The 22,133-nt window shown below is 51.5% G+C and overlaps 1 protein-coding gene across 16 annotated transcripts in view; it reads right to left on the bottom strand.

The window, feature by feature from the left end:
• Nucleotides 1-22,133, bottom strand: part of PTPRN2 (protein tyrosine phosphatase receptor type N2) — a 1,018,236-nt gene that overhangs the window by 555,563 nt on the left and 440,540 nt on the right. For 14 of the 16 annotated variants that reach the window (XM_078343304.1, XM_078343314.1, XM_078343301.1 and 11 more), the window contains one exon: nt 13,547-13,633. The exons of the other annotated variants lie outside the window; for them this stretch is intronic. In XM_078343304.1, the coding sequence (XP_078199430.1) occupies nt 13,547-13,633 (87 nt within the window). The remainder of the gene's footprint in view (nt 1-13,546; nt 13,634-22,133) is intronic. 16 annotated transcript variants of the gene reach the window in all.

The following is a 22,133-nucleotide window of genomic DNA, read 5'->3' as shown; positions in this document are numbered from 1 at the left end:
GTCATTACGTGTGATTTGGGAAATCCCTGCTGTGCCAGGGAAGGTCCTGCCCCACACTCTTCTCATAGAGCATTTGGAAGAAACAGGTTATTCAGTATTTATGCTTTGCCTTTGAACTTTGGAAGCATTTGCCTCATTCTAAGTTCTACTGCCACCTGCTTTCCTGCTACACCTGCTGGGTTGTATGACCGGACCCAAGAGAAGACCTTTGTTTCCCCAGCACAGGGGTGGGCCAGGTCTCACAGGAGTGGCAGAAAGCTCACCATTCCCAAAGGACCAGGGCCACCCCATCTGTCCCCATCTGGGCTTCCCATGCAGCTCCACTGTCATGATGCTTAAGGATTAATGAGCTACGCAAACAGAGGACCGAATTATTAGTGCGTAACATGTAGAAATAGAAGCGCTGACCCAAGAATTAGGACCAACACTTTTTCCCGAAGCCTTAGCAGCTTGGCCACAGCTTTCGGTGGTGTAGGACACTTAGCAAAGGTGAGAACCCGCCCCGCGAGCATGTGCCTGGGGACTCCACTGCTCAGCCCCCACCATCCCCCAGGGTCTTCTGGGCCCCGTGGCTCACTCTGGTTTCGTTTCTCTGGTCACTCAGGCTGCTAACTCCTGAGGGCGCCTGGCAGCCTTCATACAGCTCCAGTTTGCAATCCCGAATGAAATGTGATGCACTCATGAGCCAGCATCCGTGGAGGCAGGAGCCACTGGGTCCTGTACCTGGGGCAGGTTTATATTCCTTCCTGCCCTCTGTGGCAGGTCTCAGCCTTTCCTGCAGGAGCCGGGGAGTCCCGAATAACCTGCCCCGGCCCATCTGCGCCAAAGCCTCCTGCCATCAGCTCACCCACGACGTCCCTGACTGGAGAGACACTGGGAAGAGTGAAGTGATTTCTGTTTGGTCCTGGTGAGATAAAGAAGAATAACGCCGAGCAGGGGCATCTCACACAGAAGGCGCAGGTCATGAGAAAAATGCATATTTTACCACGCTGTTCCGTGTCATTTCAGTATACATCTAACTTGTTCATCTTTTTACATATTTCTTGGCTTAAACATTTTGCTATTTTAATATGAGTCTAGAAGGCTATCTTTTAGCACCAAGTATCTGCATACACACGGCGTCTAATTCTCACAACTCCAATGTACCCATCATCATCTCTACTCCATAGAGGAGCCCGCTGAGGCCAGGGTGGCTTCAGGAACCTGCCCAGGGTCTCACAGCAAGTCGAGAAAAACAGAGTCAAAGCCACATGCCTTTGGATCCAGAGCCTGTCCACTCTTCCCTGGACTGATCCATTCACTCATTAGCACATAAGCCCCATTACGGTCCAGACACTGTTCCAGTCACTGATGACGCACGACTGAGCAACACAGACAGGCCCCATCTTCGAAGAGCATAAGAGTGCACATATACACCATGGAATACTACACAGCCATCAAAAACCATGAGTTCGTGTCCTTTGCGGGGACTTGGATGAACCTGGAAACCATCATTCTCAGCAAACTGACACAAGAACAGAAAACCAAACACTGTATGTTCTCACTCACAGGTGGGTGTTGAACAATGAGAACATGTGGACTCAGGGAGAGGAGCATCACATACTGGAGACAGTGGGGGGCTAGGGGAGAGACAGCGGGGGGTTGGGGAGGGAGGGGAGGGTGGGGAGGGATAACATGGGGAGAAATGCAGATATAGTATGCACCTGAAGTAAAATAAATAAATTTTTAAAATAAGTAAATAAAAGAGTGTACACTTTCTGGTCTTGGTTCTGTAGAGACAAGGTCTCGCTATGTTGCCCTGGCTGGTCTTGAACTCCTGGCCTCCAGTGATCCTCCTGCTTCAGCACCCAAAGTACTGGGATTGCAGGTGTGAGCCACTGCACCTGGCCAGGTGATAAAGATTCAAAGTCCTATGGATGAAAGTGCCATTAAAAGAAAGCTCCGAGCTAAATGCCTCACTGCCAGGTATCCAGTTCAGTATCCAAACCCAGCCTTCTCCCAGAGCCCCACACGGGGAGTGCACTGAACGTCAGGAGAAAAGCATGGGTTTTTCTCACCAATCCGAATCCATTAACAGTAGAAATTAGAGTGTTTTTTTACTGACAACAATGAAAATACTGCACTGCCCTGATTTTCCAGCTAACCTGTGTCGCAAACTTCCAGGGCAGGCACTGTTCTAGCTTTTCCTAGTCTCTCCAATGCTGTCATGGCCTGACGACCATAAATATAATTTGTGGGGCCCTTTGCTGAAGAACTGTAAGACTCTCAAGATGGCGCCAGCAAAGCATGGACCACACGTGGGGCCTCCTAAAAGCCAGGTCCCAGCCACATGCCCAGGCCACCCTGGATCCTTGTGGGGACCCTGAGGCTCAGAATGATGAGGCACCTGCTCTCCTCCTAAATGGTCACATCATTGCACACTAAGAAAGGAGGCTCCATCGATATTTCAGACACAAGTATCTTCAACCAAAGCATGGGGCTCACAACATGAGAAATGCCACCTTTCACTCAAGCAGGATTCTTCTTTGTAAATCAACAGGGGTCTTCCCTTACTGTCTCATCTGAAAGATAGGCCGGGGCAGTTTGGATGTATTGTGACATTTCCTTGACACTCCTTTCCAGGAAAACCTCAAGTAACTGTGTGGAGCCGCTAGCTTGCACCTTCGCAACCGCTTGCAATATTCAGAGAGGGCACAGAAGACGAGGCCTGTGCTCCGTCTGGGAAGGAGAGTTACATAACATGAGGCCGCCACTTCCCCACCTTCCTCAGGCAGCATCACGTGGCAAATTCAGAACGCAGGGAGGATTTGCGTTCACTGGCCTCATGGCCAGTGAGGGCCGGAGTCCGCAGGCGGTGGGTATGCTGCCAGGAGAGGCAAACGCCATTCACCAAGACCCACCCTGAGGGCTCCCGGGATCTCTTCACTGCGGGCGCTCATGGCTTTGAGCGATATTACTAACCCACAGCACTCTCTCTGCAGCTGCAAATCTGCACTGCCCTGATGTGTAGACCAAATTTTCCAGGGCTTCACAGTCATCAGGGCTACAGGGACAACTAGAGCCAACCAGGGAATTCATTCTCACCCCTCACAGGGTTCCCACTGCCTGCAACGTCTTCATAAATCCCTCATGCACAGGGACAAGACTGGCAAGAAATCACAGCTCTGCCCCAGGGAACTGAAACATACTTTCCAGAAGCTTCCCTGCAAACCCCAGGGACTTCTCCCATTGGCAGGGTGGGAGAGGGACAGGCACTGCGGGGAGGGGTCCTGGCAGCCCTGGGACTGTCACAGGATCCTGCAGGCATAGGCATCTCCCATGCCCTGTGCACAGAGAAGACCCTAATGAGAAGCGTCAGGGTTGAGAAATCCCACGGCTGCCTCTTGGGTAAGGGTCTTAGAGAACACCACCACTGTATTCATCAACCCACCAAATCTCACGGACGAGAAAGTCAACGCTTCTTCACCGGGAGAGCGCATGACGATTGATGACAGAATTAGGCTGCACACCCCGGATGCCCGGCGGATCCAGGACTGCACGTGGCTGATGTGGGGGCTCAGCTAAAGCCATCTGGAAGAGAACTGACACTGAGCTGGTCTCACTGTGGACTCTGGGGCTCATGGGAATGTGCCTTTGGCGTTCTTCTTCCCAGGAGTGCTGCCCACCTAACTGAGATTCTGTGGAAGGCAGCCTGGCATCGATCACCACGCTGCAGACGGCCATGATCACGTCGTAAAACCCGGCTGCGGTCACTGCGGGTCTGCTGCCATAATTACATCACAAACTAATGCAGTTTTAATGGTCTCTAATGATGTAATAAGAAATAATGGAATTTACTCGACAGCTACATAACCACTAACAAAACATATTCGGCATAACTAGTCCTTCCATAAAACCGCAGGAGTCTGAGAGCGACAGCTGGCCCATCCCATCCGCCTCTCCCTTTCCCGACACAATGAGCCGCTCTGAGAACGGGCTCCGACATGCAGCCCCACGTGACTGTTGCCTGCCCGCCTGCCAGAGTTGCTGCCCTCCCTGAGGCACCAACCAGGCACAGCCCACGCCCATGTCAGTCCCTGGAGCCTACACATTTGTCAAGTGTGTGCCCACTGCTGCCAGGCCCGGGGGAAGCACAGGTCATGGAGGCAGGGCTGTGTGCTCCACTACACATGAGCACACATGCACACGAGCACCGTAACTGAAGACCAGGTGTGGGCAGTCTGCCTGGCCAGGACGGGGGACCTCGGAGAAGGTGCTGGACACAGAAGACTCAGACTTCAGTTCTGACATGTGCACAGGGGAACTGGTGAAGGACCGCAGGCGAGGCCATGGGGGAGGTTCCTGGGAAGGAGGCACAGTGGTCCAGATTCTCAAAGGCTCTCAGGGACTGGCAGTGGGACTCAGGTTTGACTCTGTAGGAAAGAGGGGGCCACCAGTGTCCTGAGTAGGGAGATGGTGGAGAGCCACGTGTACCAAGGACTGAGTCTGTTGAAGCCCCGCCCTGTTCCCGCAGAGCTGAGAAGCCCTCTGTGCTCAGAATCCATCCTCGGACAGCGAAGGTGATTACTGGGAGGGCCAGGGGCAAGGAGCGGGCACGGGCGAGGTCCAGTTGCTCCGTGACACCAGAGGCTCCCCAAGGCACACACCTCCCCTGCCCCCTCCCCGGCCTGGCATCTGCCAGTCCTACCATTTTGCTGAGACTGTGAAGGTGAAGGGTTGCCTGGGCTCCATGACAGGAAGGAGAACGTTTAATTTCGTGAACACGTGATGTTCTTCGTGGGAGAGGAGGGGGAGAGATGAAGCAAAGCGAGACCACAGAGGAGCTGGGGAGAACGGGAGGAAGCAAGGAAGCAGCGGGCATGTGGGGCGGAGCAGGGCAGGAGGGCCGGAGAAGATGGCAGAGGACCAGCGTGCGGGGTGCAGGGTTCCTGGGCCCTCGAGAGGAGCCGGGCTTCTCAGCCCTGAAGACTTGCTTCTGCTCTGGCCTCATCCCGGGTTCCACGTCCCGGCTGCCTTCTCTTCCTCTCCCCCATCCCATCGGTGGTCATGCTTCACTTCCTCTCTCTACTCCTCCCTCATAAGAACCACTGTGTTCATTAAATAAACTTATTCCTTCTTATTTTTATTTCCATAATTTTCAGGGAACAGGCGGCGTTTGGTTACACGATGACGCTCCTAAGAGGCGATTCCTGAGACTTCTGTGCACTCATCACTCAAGCAGTGTGCGCTGACCCCAGTGTGTAGCCTTCCATCCCCACCCTCTACCCAGGTCCCCAAAGTCCACTGTGTCATTCTTAAGCCATTACATCCTCATATCTTAGCTCCCACTTAGGAACAAGAACACACGACGTTTGCTTTACATTCCCGAGTTACTTGGCTTGAATATTGGTCTCCAGTTCCATCCAGTTGCTGAGAATGCCACTCTTTCTTACCTTTATATGGCTGGATAGTATTCCATGGTGTGTGTGTGTGTGTGTGTGTGTGCGCGCGCACGTGCATACCGTAATTTCTTTATCTTTATCCATTCACTGATTGACGGGCATTTAGGTTGGTTCCACATTTTTGCAATTTTGAATTGTGCTGCCGTAAACATGCATGTGCAATGATCACATGACGAATTCTTGTCCTGTGTGTAGACACCCAGGAGTGGGCTTGCTGGATCAAATGGTAGTCCTTTCAGTTCTTTAAGGAACCTCCACACTGTTTTCCTTAGTGGCTGTACTAGTTTACATCCACACCAGCAGTGTAGAAGTTTCCCCTGATCACCACATCCACACCGATATCGACTGTTTTTTGATTTTGTGATCACGGCCATTCTTGCAGGAGTGAGCTGGTACCACACTGTGGTTCTGACCAGCATCTCCCTAATCATCAGTGATGCCGAGCATTTTTCATACATTTGTTGGCCATCTGTATGTCTTCTTTTGAGAACTGTCTATTCACATCTTCACCCCTTGTTTTGATGAGATCATTTGTCTCTTGCTCATGTGAGTTATATTTAGAGTCTGGGTATCTTTTCTTGGATTTACAGATCGTGAAGATTTTCCCCACTCTTTGGGTTGTCTGTTTACTGCTGGAAGAAATCATAGACGACACAAACAAATGGAAACACATCCCATGCTCATGGATGGGTAGAATCAATGTTGTGAAAATGACCATACTGCCAAAAGCAATCTACAAATTCGGTGCAGTTTCCATCCAAATACCACCATCATTCTTCACAGAACTAGAAGAGACAATCCTAAAATTCATATGGAACCAAAAAAGAGCCCTCACAGCTAAAGCAAGTCTGAGCAAAAAGAACAAATCTGGAGGCATCACATGATATGACTTCAAATTATTCTATAAAGCCATAGTCACCAAAACAGCATGGTACTGGTGTTAAAATAGGCACATAGACCAATGGAACAGAATAGAGAACCCAGAAATAAACCCAAATACTTACAGCCAAATGGACAAAGCAAACAAAAACATAAAGTGGGGAAAGGACACCCTATTCTACAAATGGTGCTGGGGTCACGGCAAGCCACATGGAGGAAATGAAACAGGGTCCTCATCTCTCTCCTTCCACAGAATTCAACTCACAATGGATCAAGGACTTAAACCTAAGACCTGAAACCATAAAAATTCTAAAAAATAACATTGGAAAATAACCCTTCTAGACACTGGCTTAGGTAAAGACTTCACAGCCAAGAACCCAAAAGCAAAAGCAACAAAACAATGAAAAATAGCTAGAACTGAAACTCAAACGTTTCTTCTCAGCAAAAGAAACAATCAGCAGAGTCAACTTACCCCTTCCAGACATCTAGCCAAACAATCCCATTGAATGTAAAGAAAGACCTCATACCTGCCATTGCACCAAGAGTTTAAAACACAGCTCACCATGAAAGCTGCGGAGACTTTCAAACAAGCCCCAGCCGGTGTTTAAGAAAGTCTCATGCACTCCTGGCACAGGAGTGCACCCATCAGCCTCAGGTCCACTCCAGTCAGAGTGGACAGCAAAGCTCCAGCCACACTGACCTTCCAGGTGTTGGCCACGTAGCCAACCGCTCCTCCCTGCTCCATTCTGGCCCACCTCGTCCCAGGGAATGGGACAAGGGAGGGCAGAAATGGCCAAAGCAGTGAGCAGAGAGGGGCCCATCTCTGCCCGTCAGTTACGCTGCGCTGGGCCCTGAGGTCACAGGCGCTGCTCTCAGAGGGTGGCCATGGAGCTCGCAGCAGACCCTGCAACCTCTTTCCTCTCCTGAGGATGAAGTGGTTCCTCTCTCAAGCCCTGGGTTGCAAACTGGCCCCATGTGTCAAGCACTGAGCCCAGGTGCCAGGAACCCCCAGCCTGCACCTTCATCCTGGAGCCATGATGCAAACTGTGTGGCAGCCATCGGCAACAGGGTGGCTGGGAGGGAACCTTCAAAAAACACAGAGCCCCCATGTGCCTGAGCCACGGCCTTCTGTGTGCTGGACAGCCACCACAGAAGGGCTTCGCCAGAGGAAAATATGGTGAACACAGTGCATGTGTCCCAAGCTGGCGCGAGGACGTTTTATTCCAAAGCTGCCACGTGTGACTGCCCGCCCTCTGCACAATGATCTCAGTTATGTGTCTGGGTACAATGGCCTCCTCCCTCCCATGGAGGCACCTCTCATGGTACCCAGGCTTCTTCCTGTCCGTGGCCCTCAGGTGTCCCCGGCAACAATCTCACTTCTAACCAAGGAGGCACCCACGCATGCATTGGCACTGTGCTGCAGGTGTTGGACGGATGAGGCCTGCATTGTTCATACATTTCCCAAGGCTGCAGAACCACAGAGGGGGTTGGGGTGGGTGCTGCAGCTCTGCAGGTGTTGGACAGATGAGGCCTTCGCTGTTCACAGACTCACCACATCAGGCTTGCATCACACTTGCACTTAACACGCACCCCTCTGCAGTCACTGAACCAGGTTCAGAACACAGAGAGGAACGGGGGGGCTGATGGTCTGGGGAGAGACAGCACCCGCCTAACGTGCTGGGGGCTATGGTGCAGGGAAGGCACTGCAGACCCAGGAGAACGTGCCCCCAGGACAGTGCCTCATGCTCCTCAGCGGCATCAGAGCTGGGTCCTAGACAGAAAGCCTGACAGGACAGGAGCTGAGGCGTCAGTGCATGGGGAGCCCCTCTTCTGAAATAAGCAGGACCCAGTCAGGCCTGGGTGTCCAGACACGCACCTGTCCCTGTCTGACAGCACAAGCAGACGCGAGCACCTAGAGCAAAGGACCCGCCATAATTGGCTGCGGTCAGTGCGAGGCTCCCACTCAACTACCTGTGGCCTCATCCTGCCTGTGCGCCTGGCCTGGGCCCAGGGTGAGCTCCTGAGTCCTAAAACCAGGCCCCTTCCTGGGGCCTTTGGGAGGGACAGTGCCAAAGACACAGACCTGGGGTGGAATCCTTCATGGAAAGGAATGCAATTCGAACCATTTGGGATACTTGACGGCAGGTGGGTCCTTCCAATCCAAAGTAAGAAGTAAAAAGGTTGAAAATAAAATAGCAGCAGTGGGAAAAAGAACGTGAAGAGCCCTGCACAGAGGAGAGACTCAAAGACCATCAGGAAAACTCTCCTTTCTGGACTAACATTCCTGTGGCCAGGGAGTGGCAATGTCCAAGGCAGGGCCTGCGCTCTGGGCCCCAGGAGACCGCCTTCCTCTCCAGCCTCACTTCCCTACCTGAGATGTACTTAGAATGCCTGAGGTCACTGGCACTTCTAGAACCTTCTCTAGCACTGTCCGACTTGTCTCGTAAGCCAGGTTGCAAAGAGCTCAGCAGCAGGGACGGATGTCCACTTCTTATATGTCCTTCTCTGTGCCAGGTCATTGCAGGCCCCCACTGAACAAGACGGTCAGCAAAGTGTCAGGGCCACGCCACGCTGCCCTTTGTAATGCCTGCAACATCCAATCGTCCCGCTCAGCCCGGGATGTTTACAGCCTGGACACATTTCCTGCTGGTTCTTAGAGACGGATTTAGGGCAGTGGAGCATTGGGGCATCTGTCCCTGAGGTTTCTTTTCTGTGGTTTGTCACTACACTTTCTCTGGAGCAGTCTGGGGCATCAGAAGGCCTGAGGAAGGTCAGGATGAGGACAGTGGAGGTCAGGCGAAGCTCAGGCTCATCGACTCCCGAGAAAGGCTCCAGAAGACACGTCATCAACGCGACTTAGGAGCAAAGCTACTTCTGTGAAATTCAGGGATTTGTGGATGGATAAAAGTCATAGATGAGGAAACAGTAAGACACCAAGATAAGCAGCAGGGCCTCTCACAAGATGAAAGAGGAGATGAAGACTGCGGGGCTCACTGAGACAGGGACAGAAGAGGAGAACAGAAGGGAGAAGAGAGAGAGCAGGACTGATGGAGGCCTTGTCAGCAGTGGTGGGGAGCTTGAGGAAGAGCCAATAACCACCCATTATCAAAACCATCCCAGCTCCATCCAGCACCAGCCGCAGCTCTACCCCAGGTCATCCGCACTGCTTCCAGCCCCATCCTCAGCTCCACGCTCAGCTCCATGATACCTCCACCCAACTCCAATGAGCTGCTTCAAACCATCCCAGCTCCACCCTCAGCTCTATCCCAACTCCAATGAGCTGCTTCAAACTCCACCCCAGCTCCACCCTCAGCTCCATCCCAACTCCAATGAGCTGCTTCAAACTCCACCCCAGCTCCACCCTCAGCTCCATCCCAACTCCAGTGAGCTGCTTCAAACCATCCCAGCTCCACCCTCAGCTCCATCCCAACTCCAGTGAGCTGCTTCAAACCATCCCAGCTCCACCCTCAGCTCCATCCCAACTCCATCCCAACTCCAATGAGCTGCACCAAACTCCACTCCAGCTCCACCCTCAGCTCCATCCCAACTCCAGTGAGCTGCTTCAAACTCCACTCCAGCTCCATCCCCAGCTCCATCCCCACTCCATCCCTAACTCCAGTGAGCTGCATCAAACTCCATCCCAGCTCCACCCTCAGCTCCATCCCAACTCCAGTGAGCTGCTTCAAACCATCCCAGCTCCACCCTCAGCTCCATCCCAACTCCAGTGAGCTGCTTCAAACCATCCCAGCTCCACCCTCAGCTCCATCCCAACTCCAGTGAGCTGCTTCAAACCATCCCAGCTCCACCCTCAGCTCCATCCCAACTCCATCCCAACTCCAATGAGCTGCACCAAACTCCACTCCAGCTCCACCCTCAGCTCCATCCCAACTCCAATGAGCTGCTTCAAACTCCACCCAGCACCATCCCAGTTCCATCCAGCACCAACCTCAGCTCCATCAGCTTCATCCTCAGCTCTATCCAGCACCATCCTCAGCTCCATCCAGTTCCATCCAGCTCCATCCCAGCTCCATCCAGCTCTATCCCAGCTCCATCCAGCTCCACCCACAGATCCATCCCAGCTCCATCCAGCTCCACCCAGCTTCATCCTCAGTTCCATTCCAGCTCCATCCAGCTCCACCCAGCTCCATCCCAGCTCCATCCAGCTCCACCCAGCTTCATCCTCAGCTCCATTCCAGCTCCACCCAGCTCCATCCAGCTCCACCCAGCTCCACCCAGCTTCATCTTCAGCTCCATCCCAGCTCCATCCAGCTCCATCCTCAGCTCCAGGCAGCTCCATCCAGCTCCACCCAGCTTCATTCTCAGCTCCATCCCAGCCCCATCCATGCCCATCCTCAGCTCTATCTAGCTTCCTCCCAGGTCCATTTCTGCTCTATCTCATTTTTATCCTTACTCCTTCCAAGTGGCATCTCCAGCTCCTTTCTGAGCTTCATCCCAGCTCATCTCCCTCTCTATCCAGTTCCATCCCAATCTCCATCTCTGCTCCCACCCAGCTCTAGCCCAGCTTCCTCCAAAGTTCCACCATCACCTCCATCCTTGGCTCCAGCTTCTTTCTTAGCTCCATCCCTGCCTCCACACATACACCTTCATGTATCATCTGGCAAAAGCAATTTCCCCCTTTCCTGACTGTTTATCACTACTCAAAAGTGTACCACTCTGGGAATCCCCAAAACGCTGATAAAGAGAGCATCTCTCAGGGCTGATGAAATGAGCCTCTACACACAAACCCCTGCCTGTGGGACTGCCCTTGGGGATATAACCCTGTCACACTACTTGTGCCCTGCTTCCTGAAGGTGACAGAGTGCCTGCTACATGATTTTGACTAGTGTTCCAGGTCACAGATTCACAGAAGATTAATTCTTGAATAATCACTAAAGATCAATAGGCAAATCCCTCTAATTTTCAAAATAAAACTATGGCCTCGAGAGGAAAAGTCACTTCCCCCTGATCCCATAAAACTGGATTATCTAATACTCCTTCAGCATAAAGAGAAACACTTTAAGACCCTGGAAGCATCTCAGTTCTTTCTGGTCTTGGGATTTTCTTCTATTTTCAACTTCTGTGAAATTTGTCCAGTGTGGTTTCCCTGGAGTTAATATTTCTTCCCTAGGAACCCAAAACCCTGACTGTGGGAGCTGCCTCACAAGAAACCAAGGTAAAGCCAACACGCAGGCTTGTCTGTTCTCACACATACCTATGGGTGTGCTCACATCGCTGCCCCTCTTCTCTTCCCTTACCTCCATCTGCTGATCCCATCAGAAACTGGGACCTTCCTGTCCACTGTACATTGAAGTTATGACATCTACACCTACCCAGATCTGTCCCCTGAGTCATCTGGACAGCGCCCCTTAGGAGTCGTCCAGGTACCTGACAGAACGGTGTCTATTAATCAAACCCTTAGGAAGTTCCCTCAATCCCTCCCCACTTGTAAGTCCCTGGTGTGCTGAAAACCACCCCATACATATGCAGTACCATCAGTCACATCAGAAGTTGAAACACTGATGCATTTCCTATCAGGCGGGAAACAGCCACAACCCCTGCCCACCTCCACCCCCACCCCCAGAATCCTGGGCACCCAAACATCCCAGGCCGCCCTGGGACAACAGGCCCTCCCCATGGTAAGCCACGGGGGAAATGCCTGAATGCCCAGGGGCCACCAGGACTTCTGCTTGAGGCCCCAGCTGCATGCGTTTCCACGGGCAGGTGTCACACTGTGCAGGTCAACACATGCTGTGCACTCAGATCTACCCTCGTCCCTGAAGCTGCCAGTCTACAATTCCTCGATTGCTGCCTCCCAGGCAGAAGTCACTCCGTGGCCACCCACTGCAGTCATGCTGTACCTGCTCTCTTCCCCACTGTATCTCCTCATGTCTCCTGCCCACAGCAGCCCATGACCGTGCCCCCTCTCATGTGGATATCTGCATCTGCCCTGTGCCTGCCCCTCTCAGCATGGATCTCTGCACAGCTCCAGCACACAGCAGGCATGCAGCTGCCCTCTCTCTCACTGGATCTGAACAAGTCCCTGCCCACTGCAGCCTGATGCATCTGTCCCCTGTCACACATGGATCTCTGCACCTCTGCTGCCTACTGCAGGCCCATACACCTGCCCCCCAAATACCTGCATCTCAGCATAGCCTCTTCCCATTGTATTTACCCTGCACCTGGTCTCACTCTCACGTGGATCTCTCAAACCTGCCCACTGCAGCCCCAAGTATGTGCCCCTGTGCTCACCTGGTATGAGCAAATTGGCATGACCCTGCCAATTAGGGCCCCATGCACCTGTCACCTCTCACCTGGATCTCTGCAGCCCACTCATCCACTGCAGCCCCACCCATGCCCCTGGCCCCTCTCTTCCCTGAATCCCTGCGTTTCCATCACTACTGCACCTGCCGTGTACCTGCACCTCCCTTACCTGGATGTGGACACGACTCCTGCCCTCCAGTCTTCCCTTTCCCAGGTGACCTCAGGGTTACTCTCCCTCAGCTCTAGTCAGACCATCTCACTATGCTCACCCTGTAGGGTCCTCTTGCTGTACATATTGGGTCCCTAGATGGCCTCTCTGTCCCTGCTGAGAGTGCTACCTGGGCTGCCTACCGGGCCACCCCATGTCAGGGAAACCTGCTAGAGCCCCACCATGTGAGGGGCCGCCTCTGCCCTCCAGGTCCTTTCCTGCCCATGTCCTTGAAAATGCTCTTTGCATGTGTCTGTGCCCTAGGAATAGTGTGGGCTGCAACAGTGAGTGAATGATGTCACCCCCGTGTGAAGGGGACAGTGAGCAAATGACATCACCCCCGTGTGAAGGGGACAGTGAGTGAATGACGTCACTGCCGTGTGAAGGGGTCAGTGAGTGAATGACGTTTCCCCCGTGTTCTCAAGAATGCTGCCGCAGCATTCTCTAGGGTGGTCATCCAGAGGCTCCCACACATTGGCACAGGGTATTGCAGAAGGTTCTAGAGCCTTGGGTGGTTCCTACAGTACCAGTGAGATGCTTGGCAGCACCAACACCGCCCTTCAGAAGATTCTCATTCTTCCCCTTAAACACAGGTTTCCCCTGTCTCTAAATAACTTAGCAAAGCTGCTTTCACCTCTCCAAACAGGTTCCCTCGTGTAATTAACAAGATCCTCAGGTTGGCAGCTCCTTCCCTCCCACGCAGTCCCTGTGACTGAGCCACATGAGCCCAGCAGGACCCCCAGGACCCCATACTTACTCCACATCAGCGAAGGTGCTGCTGGGCACCTGCAGGAGGTGGGCGATGTCCTCCACCAGCTGCCTTCCTTCCTCGGGGCGCAGGGGGCTGCGGAGGACAGTGGGGGAGCAGTCACCACAGGGGAAATGTACATTCAAATGTCCACAGAGCCACCAGTCTGGAGCACTAAAGCACCATGGCTCCACAGCCCTCCTTCCTGGCGCCCACACACATACCCTGCTCTCCCAGCCTGGGGTCAGCTCTCCCTCAGGCACGAGGGGTCACCCAAGTGTCCAGTTGTCAGACAAACAGTGCAGCGCGGACGGGGCTGTGGGAAGCCCGCGTGGCCTCCCATGTGGACACTGGCTCCTCTCAGCCTTCAGTAAAAGTACACTAAAGGGGAGAAGGGAGAAGGCAGGGACGGGCAGGCGCCCAGGGTGCCGGGACTCTGGCTGTGGGCGGGCGAGCGCGCAGGGTGCCGGGACTCCGGCTGTGGACGCGCGGGCGCGCAGGGTGCGCAGGGTGCCGGGACTCCAGCTGTGGGCGGGCGGGCGCGCAGGGTGCCGGGACTCTGGCTGTGGACGCGCGGGCGCACCGAGAAAGCACCTGTTTTTAATCGGCTCATCTCTGATGTGAACCAGGCCCCAGTAAGGGGTGATTTAACCACCCAATGGAGGAGTGCACGTGGAAACCAGGCAGCCAGCCCACTGACAGCAACTCAGGGAAGCGGGCAGGGGCATTCCCAGAAGATGCCGTGGCCGCAGACTCCCCTCAAGGCCGCTTGGCTGGGAGCCTGTTCCGTCAAGAGCCGCAAGCCTTTGCCACGGCAGTTTGCAGCTCCGATGCCCAAACTCAATGGGCAGCGTTCAGGCTGAAAGTCACGAGCTGCCCGTGAAATTCTGTTAGTGACACGTTAGTGGGGTATTTAAAGTACATTGTTATGTAAAAGCCAAGCTGGACGGCAAAGGCTTTCCCTCCAGTGGACGGAGGCACCTGCATTCCTCACCCACCGATCGTGCAGGACGCCCGCAGGGCGCCAGGCACTGCTTCCAAATGCAGCAACGGACAGCAAAAGCAGCCCTGCCCTCGAGGGGTTCACATTCCAGGAGAAAGGCAGCGAAGAGACGTTAGCGAACAGAAATTGATCCTGCTGTGATGGGTTAAACTATGTCACCTAAAAACACATGCTGAAACCCTAAAATCCAATAATGTGAACCTATTTGGAAATAGGGCATTCACAGGTTTAGTTAAGCTGGGTCGTTAGGGTGAACTCTAAGCCAATGTCAGTGGTGTCTGTATAAAAAGGAGGGTCTGGCTTCCCGGATCCAAGATGGCCGATCGCTAACATCCCGGGATTGCAGCTCTCAGGGAAGGCGCGGAGAACTAGAGGACGCCACACTTTCAGACAAAGTCTGGTCGCTCACGGAGCAGAAGATCCCCCAGTGGTGGAAACACACGGGTCGCCAGCGCGACTCTCGTGGTCGGCGCAGCGGTTCCGCCGGCACCTCGGCGCGGCAGCTCTCGGAGCAGAGTAAACGGGACGGCTTCCCCTTCTGACCGAGGTTTGGAGCCCCGGGAAGGCAGAGTCGCCTACTACGGAAACAAGAAGGAAGCCCGACAGGAGAATCCTGGGCAGAAAAGCACCATCAGTTTTAACGCCGCTGCTCTGGCCCTGGGAACTAACAACCTGGACTTCCACTCAAGAGACCTAATCTGAAAGTTGGTAATTTCAAAGACGAGAGGAGGATAAATTTACAATGACGGGAAGAAACCAGCGTAAAAAAGCTGAGAATACTCAAAGTCAGAACGCCTCTCCCTCTAAAGATGATCACAGTTCCACATCAACAATGGAACAAGGCTTGATGGAGAATGAGCGCCTCCTGATGACAGAATCACTCTTCAAGGAATGGATAATAACAAACTTCGGTGAGTTAAAAGAACATGTTGTAGCCCAACGTAAAGAAACTAGGAACTTTGACAAAAGGCTTGATGAAATCCTGTTGAGAATAGACAACTTAGAGAGGAGTATGAGTGAATTAATGGAACTGAAGAATACAATACAGGAACTCCGAGAAGTATGCACAGGTTTAAACACTCGAATTGTTCAAGCAGAAAAAGGGATATCAGAGGTCAAAGTCCAACTTAATGAAATAAAATGTGAAGAAAAGATTAGAGAAAAAAGGATAAAAAGGAATGAGCAAAGTCTCCAAGAAATGTGGGACTATGTGCAAAGACCAAATTTACGTTTGATAGGTGTACCTGAATGCAACGGAGAGAATGAATCCAAGCTGGAAAATACCCTTCAGGATATTATTCAGGAAAATTTTCCTAAACTAGCAAAGCAGGTCAACATTCAACCCCAGGTAATACAGAGAACACCACAAAGATATTCCTCAAGAAGAGCAACCCCAAGGCACATAATCGTTAGATTCACCAGGGTTGAAACGAAGGAGAGGATACTAAGGGCAGCCAGAGAGAAAGGTCGGATAACCCACAAAGGCAAGCCTATCAGACTTACAGCAGATCTCTCGGCAGAAACTCTACAGGCCAGAAGAGAGTGGGGGCCAATATTCAACATCCTCAAAGAACAGAACCTTCAGCCCAGAATTTCATATCCAGCCAAACTAAGCTTCACAACTGAAGGAAAAATAAAATCTTTTATGAACAAGCAAGAACTCAGAGATTTTATTACCACCAGGCCTGCTTTACAAGAGCTTCTGAAAGAAGCATTACACACAGAAAGAAACAACCAGTATTAGCCTTTCTAAAAATACACCAAAAAGTAAAGAGCACCAACATAAAGAAGAATTTACACCAACACATGGATAAAACAGCCAGTCAACATCAAATGGCAGTAACCCTAAATTTAAATTGACTAAATTCCCAATCAAAAGACACAGCCAAAACCCAACGGCATGTTACATCCAGACCTGTTTCACATGCAAGGATACACAAAGACTCAAAACAAAGGGATGGAGAAAGATTGACCAACCAAATGGAGAGCAAAAATAAATAATAAATAAATAAAAAGCAGGAGTTGCAATTCTTGTATCGGATAAAATAGATTTTAAAGCAACAAAGATATAGTGGTAAAAGGATCAATGCCACAAGAGCTAACGATCCTAACACCCAGCTAGGAGACTTAGATTCAATGAGACAGAAAATTAATAAGGATATCAAGGACTCGAACTCAGATCCAGAACAAGTAAACTTAATAAATATTTATAGAGCTCTCCACTTCAAATACACAAAATATACATTCTTGTCAATACCACATCACACCTACCCATTAGTTTAAATGAAACATTGATTGGCCATTATTAATACCCAATTTTTTTCAAAATAAAGCAGTATTTCCATTTACTCTCCCTCTTTCTCTTCCTCTTTCTTCCTCTCCTTTACTTATTTTTTTTTTTTCTTTCCTTCTCTCAAAAAAAAAGAAATCAACTTGTAAACCTCTAGATCCAGGTCGGCAATGTCTCTTTCATTGCTTGATTTCCTTTCTTCCCTTCCCTCCCTCCCTCCCTCCCTCCCCGCTTCCTCCCTTCCTTCCTTCCTTCATCCCTTCCTTCCTCCCTACCGTCCTTCTTCCCTTCCTTCCTGCCTTCCTCCCCCCCCAAAAAAAAAAAAAAAAAAAAAGGAGGGTCTGGACTCAGAGACACACACACAGTGCAGGATGGTGCAAAGACAGGGGGAGAAAGCTGAGGTCGTCTCAGGCCAGTGGCAGCGGGGTTGAGGCTGGGAGCAGACCCTCCTCAGCCTCAGGGCACCGGCCCTGCCCACTTCTGGGTCCTGGACTTCAGCCTGTGTGCTGGAGCATGTAAGACGGAGCCCTGGCTCCCCCCAGCATCTAGGGTCAGGGTGATAAGAGGAACTGGCAAAGGAAAGGGCTGTCCCAGAGGTAGGCAGTGAGCTTGCGAGAGTTCCAAGCAGAAGGGCCGAGCGTCTGACCGGTCCAGAGAGATGAGGATGGGGGGTCCTGGCGGCTGTGGCTGGACCTGCAGGAGCTCTTCTGTGAGGCTATGGGGACCGCAGCCTGTTCAGCATTGGAGGGATGGAGGGTAGGAAAGGAGAGATGGAGCCAGCACTGCAAGCACCGCCCTGGACTCTAGGGGCAGGAGGGGAGGTTTCTGTGAAGCTGGGAGATGCATCAGGTCAACAGCGTAGGGATGGGAATGATGAGACAAGGAGGTGCCGGGTGTGGGGCACGGCCTTGCACACCCTGGAGCAGACAGAAGCCTCCAGCAGGAGTGGGGTGCTGGTAACAGAGCTGGCACCAGGCCTGGAGACCCTAGGCATTCTCTACTCACGACTTCCACTCAGGGACCCCTGGGGAGACCCCAGCAGGGCCTGCAGGTTCAGGTGAGTGAGCGGGGACACAGTGACTAGTCTAGCCTGAGCGCTACTGCATCAGCTGGAGAGAGAGCTTAGTTATTGGGGTTATGAATCCTTCCTGGGGACAGAGACACATTGAGGTGGTCTCACAGGCTTACGCCCAGCAATGAGAAAGCCATCCGATGCCATCAATGCCACAAGGTGTTGTCGTGGCCACCAGGGACACAGCCCACCGTCTTTGGCCATGACCTTGAGGCATGTAGCCATCTGGGACCAGCGGGGGCACTGGCCGCCTTCCGTTCAGGGAGGAGCCACATCTGGGCTCAGGGTGGAGCCTGTCCCAAAAGCCCTGTAAGTCCGGGGAGGCCGGTGGCCCCCACATCTGGGTACCCCTCAGAGCCACCCAGGGAGGGCATCCAGGCCCATGCTTGTCCTCCCAGCCAGTGCAGTTGGAATTGGAGCCCAGGATAATGTATTTAAAATCAAAATATAAAACCAAAAAAATCCCTTGCAGGCGAATGTGACAACTAGTCCGGTTTGGGAGCCCTGATCATAGCGACAGAACGATGAGGGTGCCCGCACAAACCACACACCTTCCCTGCCAAGTCCGGAGCTCCGGGACCTGCGTGGGCCAGGGACTCACCCGGAAGGCTGTCGGAATGCAGATGCCCCAGCCCCACCCTCAGAGTTTCAGAGTCAGAAGGCCACAGGTCGGGCCTGGGAATCTGCATTTCCCATACATTCCCAGCAGTACTGACACTGCTGTCCAGGCACCTGCTTTGGGAACCCCTGGGCCAAACTCCCACACCATAAAACCACTAGCAAAGCCACATGACTCCAACCCTAGGCTAACGTAGGTCGCTCAGCTTCAGGCAGTCTACACGTTAGTTGGGAGGGACGCGGAAGACTTGTGTGGGAATGTTCTGTTCTTCATCTAACAAAGATTTCCTGAGCACTAGGGGTACCAGGCTGAGCCAGGAGCTATGGAGACAGAGATGAGGGAGGAGGAGGAGGAGACCGTGGCCCCAGCAGCCTCCAGTCTGGCAGGAGCAACAGTAAAGAACGTGCATAAAAACCCATGGCACATGCCAGGGAAAAGAGAAGCCGGGTCCTGGGGCCTAAACGAGAACCTGGTCCAGGCTGGGATAGGGGAGCCCCAGAAGGGTCCCCAGCTACCACAGGGCTGAGAAGATGGATCATGTCACTAGTCTAAGGCATGAAGCGCAAAAGGTGGGCACAGGGGTGCAAAGAGAAGCAGATGCCCGGAGGCAGCACTGTCGCTTGGAGAACTTGAGAGAAGGGGCTGGGCAGGCACAGATGGCTGGGGGGAAGGGGGCCACCTACACGGTGCTCCTCATCCCAAACACAATGACCAGCTATCAACAGGGCCTAAGCAAGGGCACTGTGCTGATCAGACATTTAAAAGTTGACACTCCTGCTCCCAGCTACTCAGAAGGCTGAGGAGCCCAGATCACTAGAGCCCAGGAGCTCAAGGCTGCAGTGAGCTATGACCGCACCTGTGAATATCTGCTGCACCCCAGCCTGGGTGAAAAGCAAGACCCCATATCCAAAACAGCAACACCAACAGTGAAAGTTTACTCCCCTGGATAAAGAACAGGTTGGAGACCAGAGGAGACACAAGGGGAGCAGCGGGCGGCCTCCAGAATGTCTCAGTGAGACTTGAGGTCATGCAGCGTGGACCATGGTGATGGTGACTGAATGAACATGGTCACAGGCAGGTGTTCAGAGCTGTGAGTGAGGAAGGTGGGCTCTGCAGGGCAGAAGGGACGGCAGAGGCTGATGTTGTTTTCTGATGCAGGCTGCTATGAACTGGCTAAAATCTGTATGTCCCAATTGTTAGCCCCAAGGTGAAGGTGTGAGGAGGATGGGCCTATGGGGGGTGAACAGGTCTTGAAGGCAGAGTCTCCTAATGGGATCAGTGCCCTCTACAAAAGGCTCTGTAGCTCTTTCTCCTCCATGTGAGAAAATGCCATCTGCAACCTGGAAGTGTCCACCAATAACCCAAAATCTGCTGGCATCTGGATTCCAACCTCTAGAACTGAGGAAGAAATTCCTATTGCTTCTAAGCTGCCCCCTCCATAGTACTTTGTTATGTACTGCGAGTGGACTGAGGGACAGCCCCAGGACAGAGGAAAGGTCCTGAGGTCAGCCTCAAACACCGTGAGTCTGTGTTGCTTGCAAGGCATCAGGCCGCTAAGACAGCACTGGGTGGGCTCTGAACTGTCTGCACTGAGCCCACCCCTCACACTCCACCTGCGCCACCCTCAGATGGAAGAGGGAAGGAGCCTGGTTAGCACAGGTGAGTGACTGGTACGGGGGTTCTATAAGCCAGGCCCACTCTGCACAGCCTGCATGGAGTGTGGGAGTGAGGACCTCACCCACGTGGGGTGGGCTTGGCTGCTGCACCACGCACCTCTCCCTGCACATGTGCACCATGAGTACTCACTCCACCAGCAGACTCTACCTTGGCATTAACTGCATGAATGAATGAACAGGAAAATGTCAAGAATGTAAAAAAAAACCCAACATTTAAAAAATTATTAAAATGTAAACTATTAAATGAACCCCACTCACTTTATAAAGTTTCTGTAAAACTTAAGTAAAGCAGGAATGAATTTGGGGACGATGGTGAGTAGGACACACAAGGAATCTGTCTCCCATCTGGCAACACTGTGCTAGTCAGATCTGCCTGATGCAACCAATCCTTGAACTCTGAGGTCTAATGAAGGCACCCGACTCCTAGGGGAAGGTTTGGATACACCTTACAGTCAACGTCAGCTTTTATCACAATATGAGCTATCCCTTGTGGCAGGCAGTTGTGCACATGTTCCTGGAGCTGCCTGCACACACTTGCAGGAGCCAGAACAGGCAATACAGACTTTGTCCTCCAAATATTGGCAATCTGTGGTCTCATTGCTGATTGCCGCTTCTCATCACCAAGGCGCAGGCAAGGAGGAGGGCGCCATCGTTCGGCCACCTCCTTGTTGCTGCTCCTTGCCCTCTGGTCAAAGTGACTTACAGGGGATTTTAAATGCTAACGCCCATTTTTCCCACCTTCATTTTTCTCCTTTTCCCCTTTTGGGAGCTAGAAATTAAACACCAGAATATTCAAAAGTAACTGAATGTACAAGGAAAATTACAAAGTCACCACACATGCCCAGGAGAAAGGCTCAGACAAGACCATAAGTTTACACCTCAGGCTGATCCTCGGCACAGAGACAGCCTACAACGATTTTAAAAGAAAGAGAAACAACCAATTGCAAACCTATAGAGAGACAATCTGATTTCCAGAGCTAGATTAAAATTTCTAGTTTTCAACAAAAAATTTCAAGGCATACAAAGAAACAGGAAACTGATGCCCATTCAGAGGAAAAAGGTAAGTCAACAATAATCGTCTCTAAAACAGGACTGGATGGCAGATGGACTAGGCAAAGACTTTAAAACAATTGTCATAAAAATGCTTGAAGAACTAAAAAAAAGATGTAAAGAAAGGCAAGAAAACTATGTATGACAATATCAATAAAGAGAAAAACCTAAAAAAAAAATCTGAAGCTCAAAGTACAATAACTGAAATTAAAAAGTTCACTAGAGAGATTAAAAGGCAGAGCTGAGCAAGAAAAATAAAAACCAGTGAACTTGAAGATAGGACGATGGAAATTATTGAGTCTAAGTAAACAAAAAGAAAAAAAGATTGAAGAAAAGTCACAAAATCCTAAGGGATATGTGGGGCACCACCAGGAGAACCAGTATATAAATTGTGAGAGAAAATTACCAAAAAGAAAAAAGAGAAATAAAGGAGCAGAGAAAATACTTGAATGTTTTCATTCAAAATAGCTGAAAACTTCCCAAAAGTTGATGAAAGGCATGGATATAAACATCCAAGAAGAGCACTGAACTCCAAGTAAAACTAACTCAAACAGATACATTTTAGCTAAATTTTTAAAAGATAAGAACAAATGGATAATTTGCCCTTTACATTTGAAAGCAGCAAGAAAGAAGCAGTTTATCACACACCAGGGATTCCCGATAATATTATCAGCAGAAACTTTGCAGGCCAGGAAGCAGTAAACCAATATATTCCAAGTGCTACAGAAAACAAAAAAAAGAAAAAAACAGAAAACCTGTCAACCAAGAATCCTATATCCAACAAAATTGCACTTCAAAAATGAAGAATAAATTAAGACATTCTTAGATAAACCAAAGCTGAGTTTGTTATATAAGAGACAGCACTGTAAGTGTATTATTGCTACAT

This window comes from Callithrix jacchus, chromosome 11 (assembly GCF_049354715.1).
Source record: "Callithrix jacchus isolate 240 chromosome 11, calJac240_pri, whole genome shotgun sequence".
Classification (NCBI taxonomy): domain Eukaryota; kingdom Metazoa; phylum Chordata; class Mammalia; order Primates; family Cebidae; genus Callithrix; species Callithrix jacchus.
Note: the sequence above shows the minus strand (reverse complement) of the source record. Positions and strands in the feature narration are given on the sequence as shown.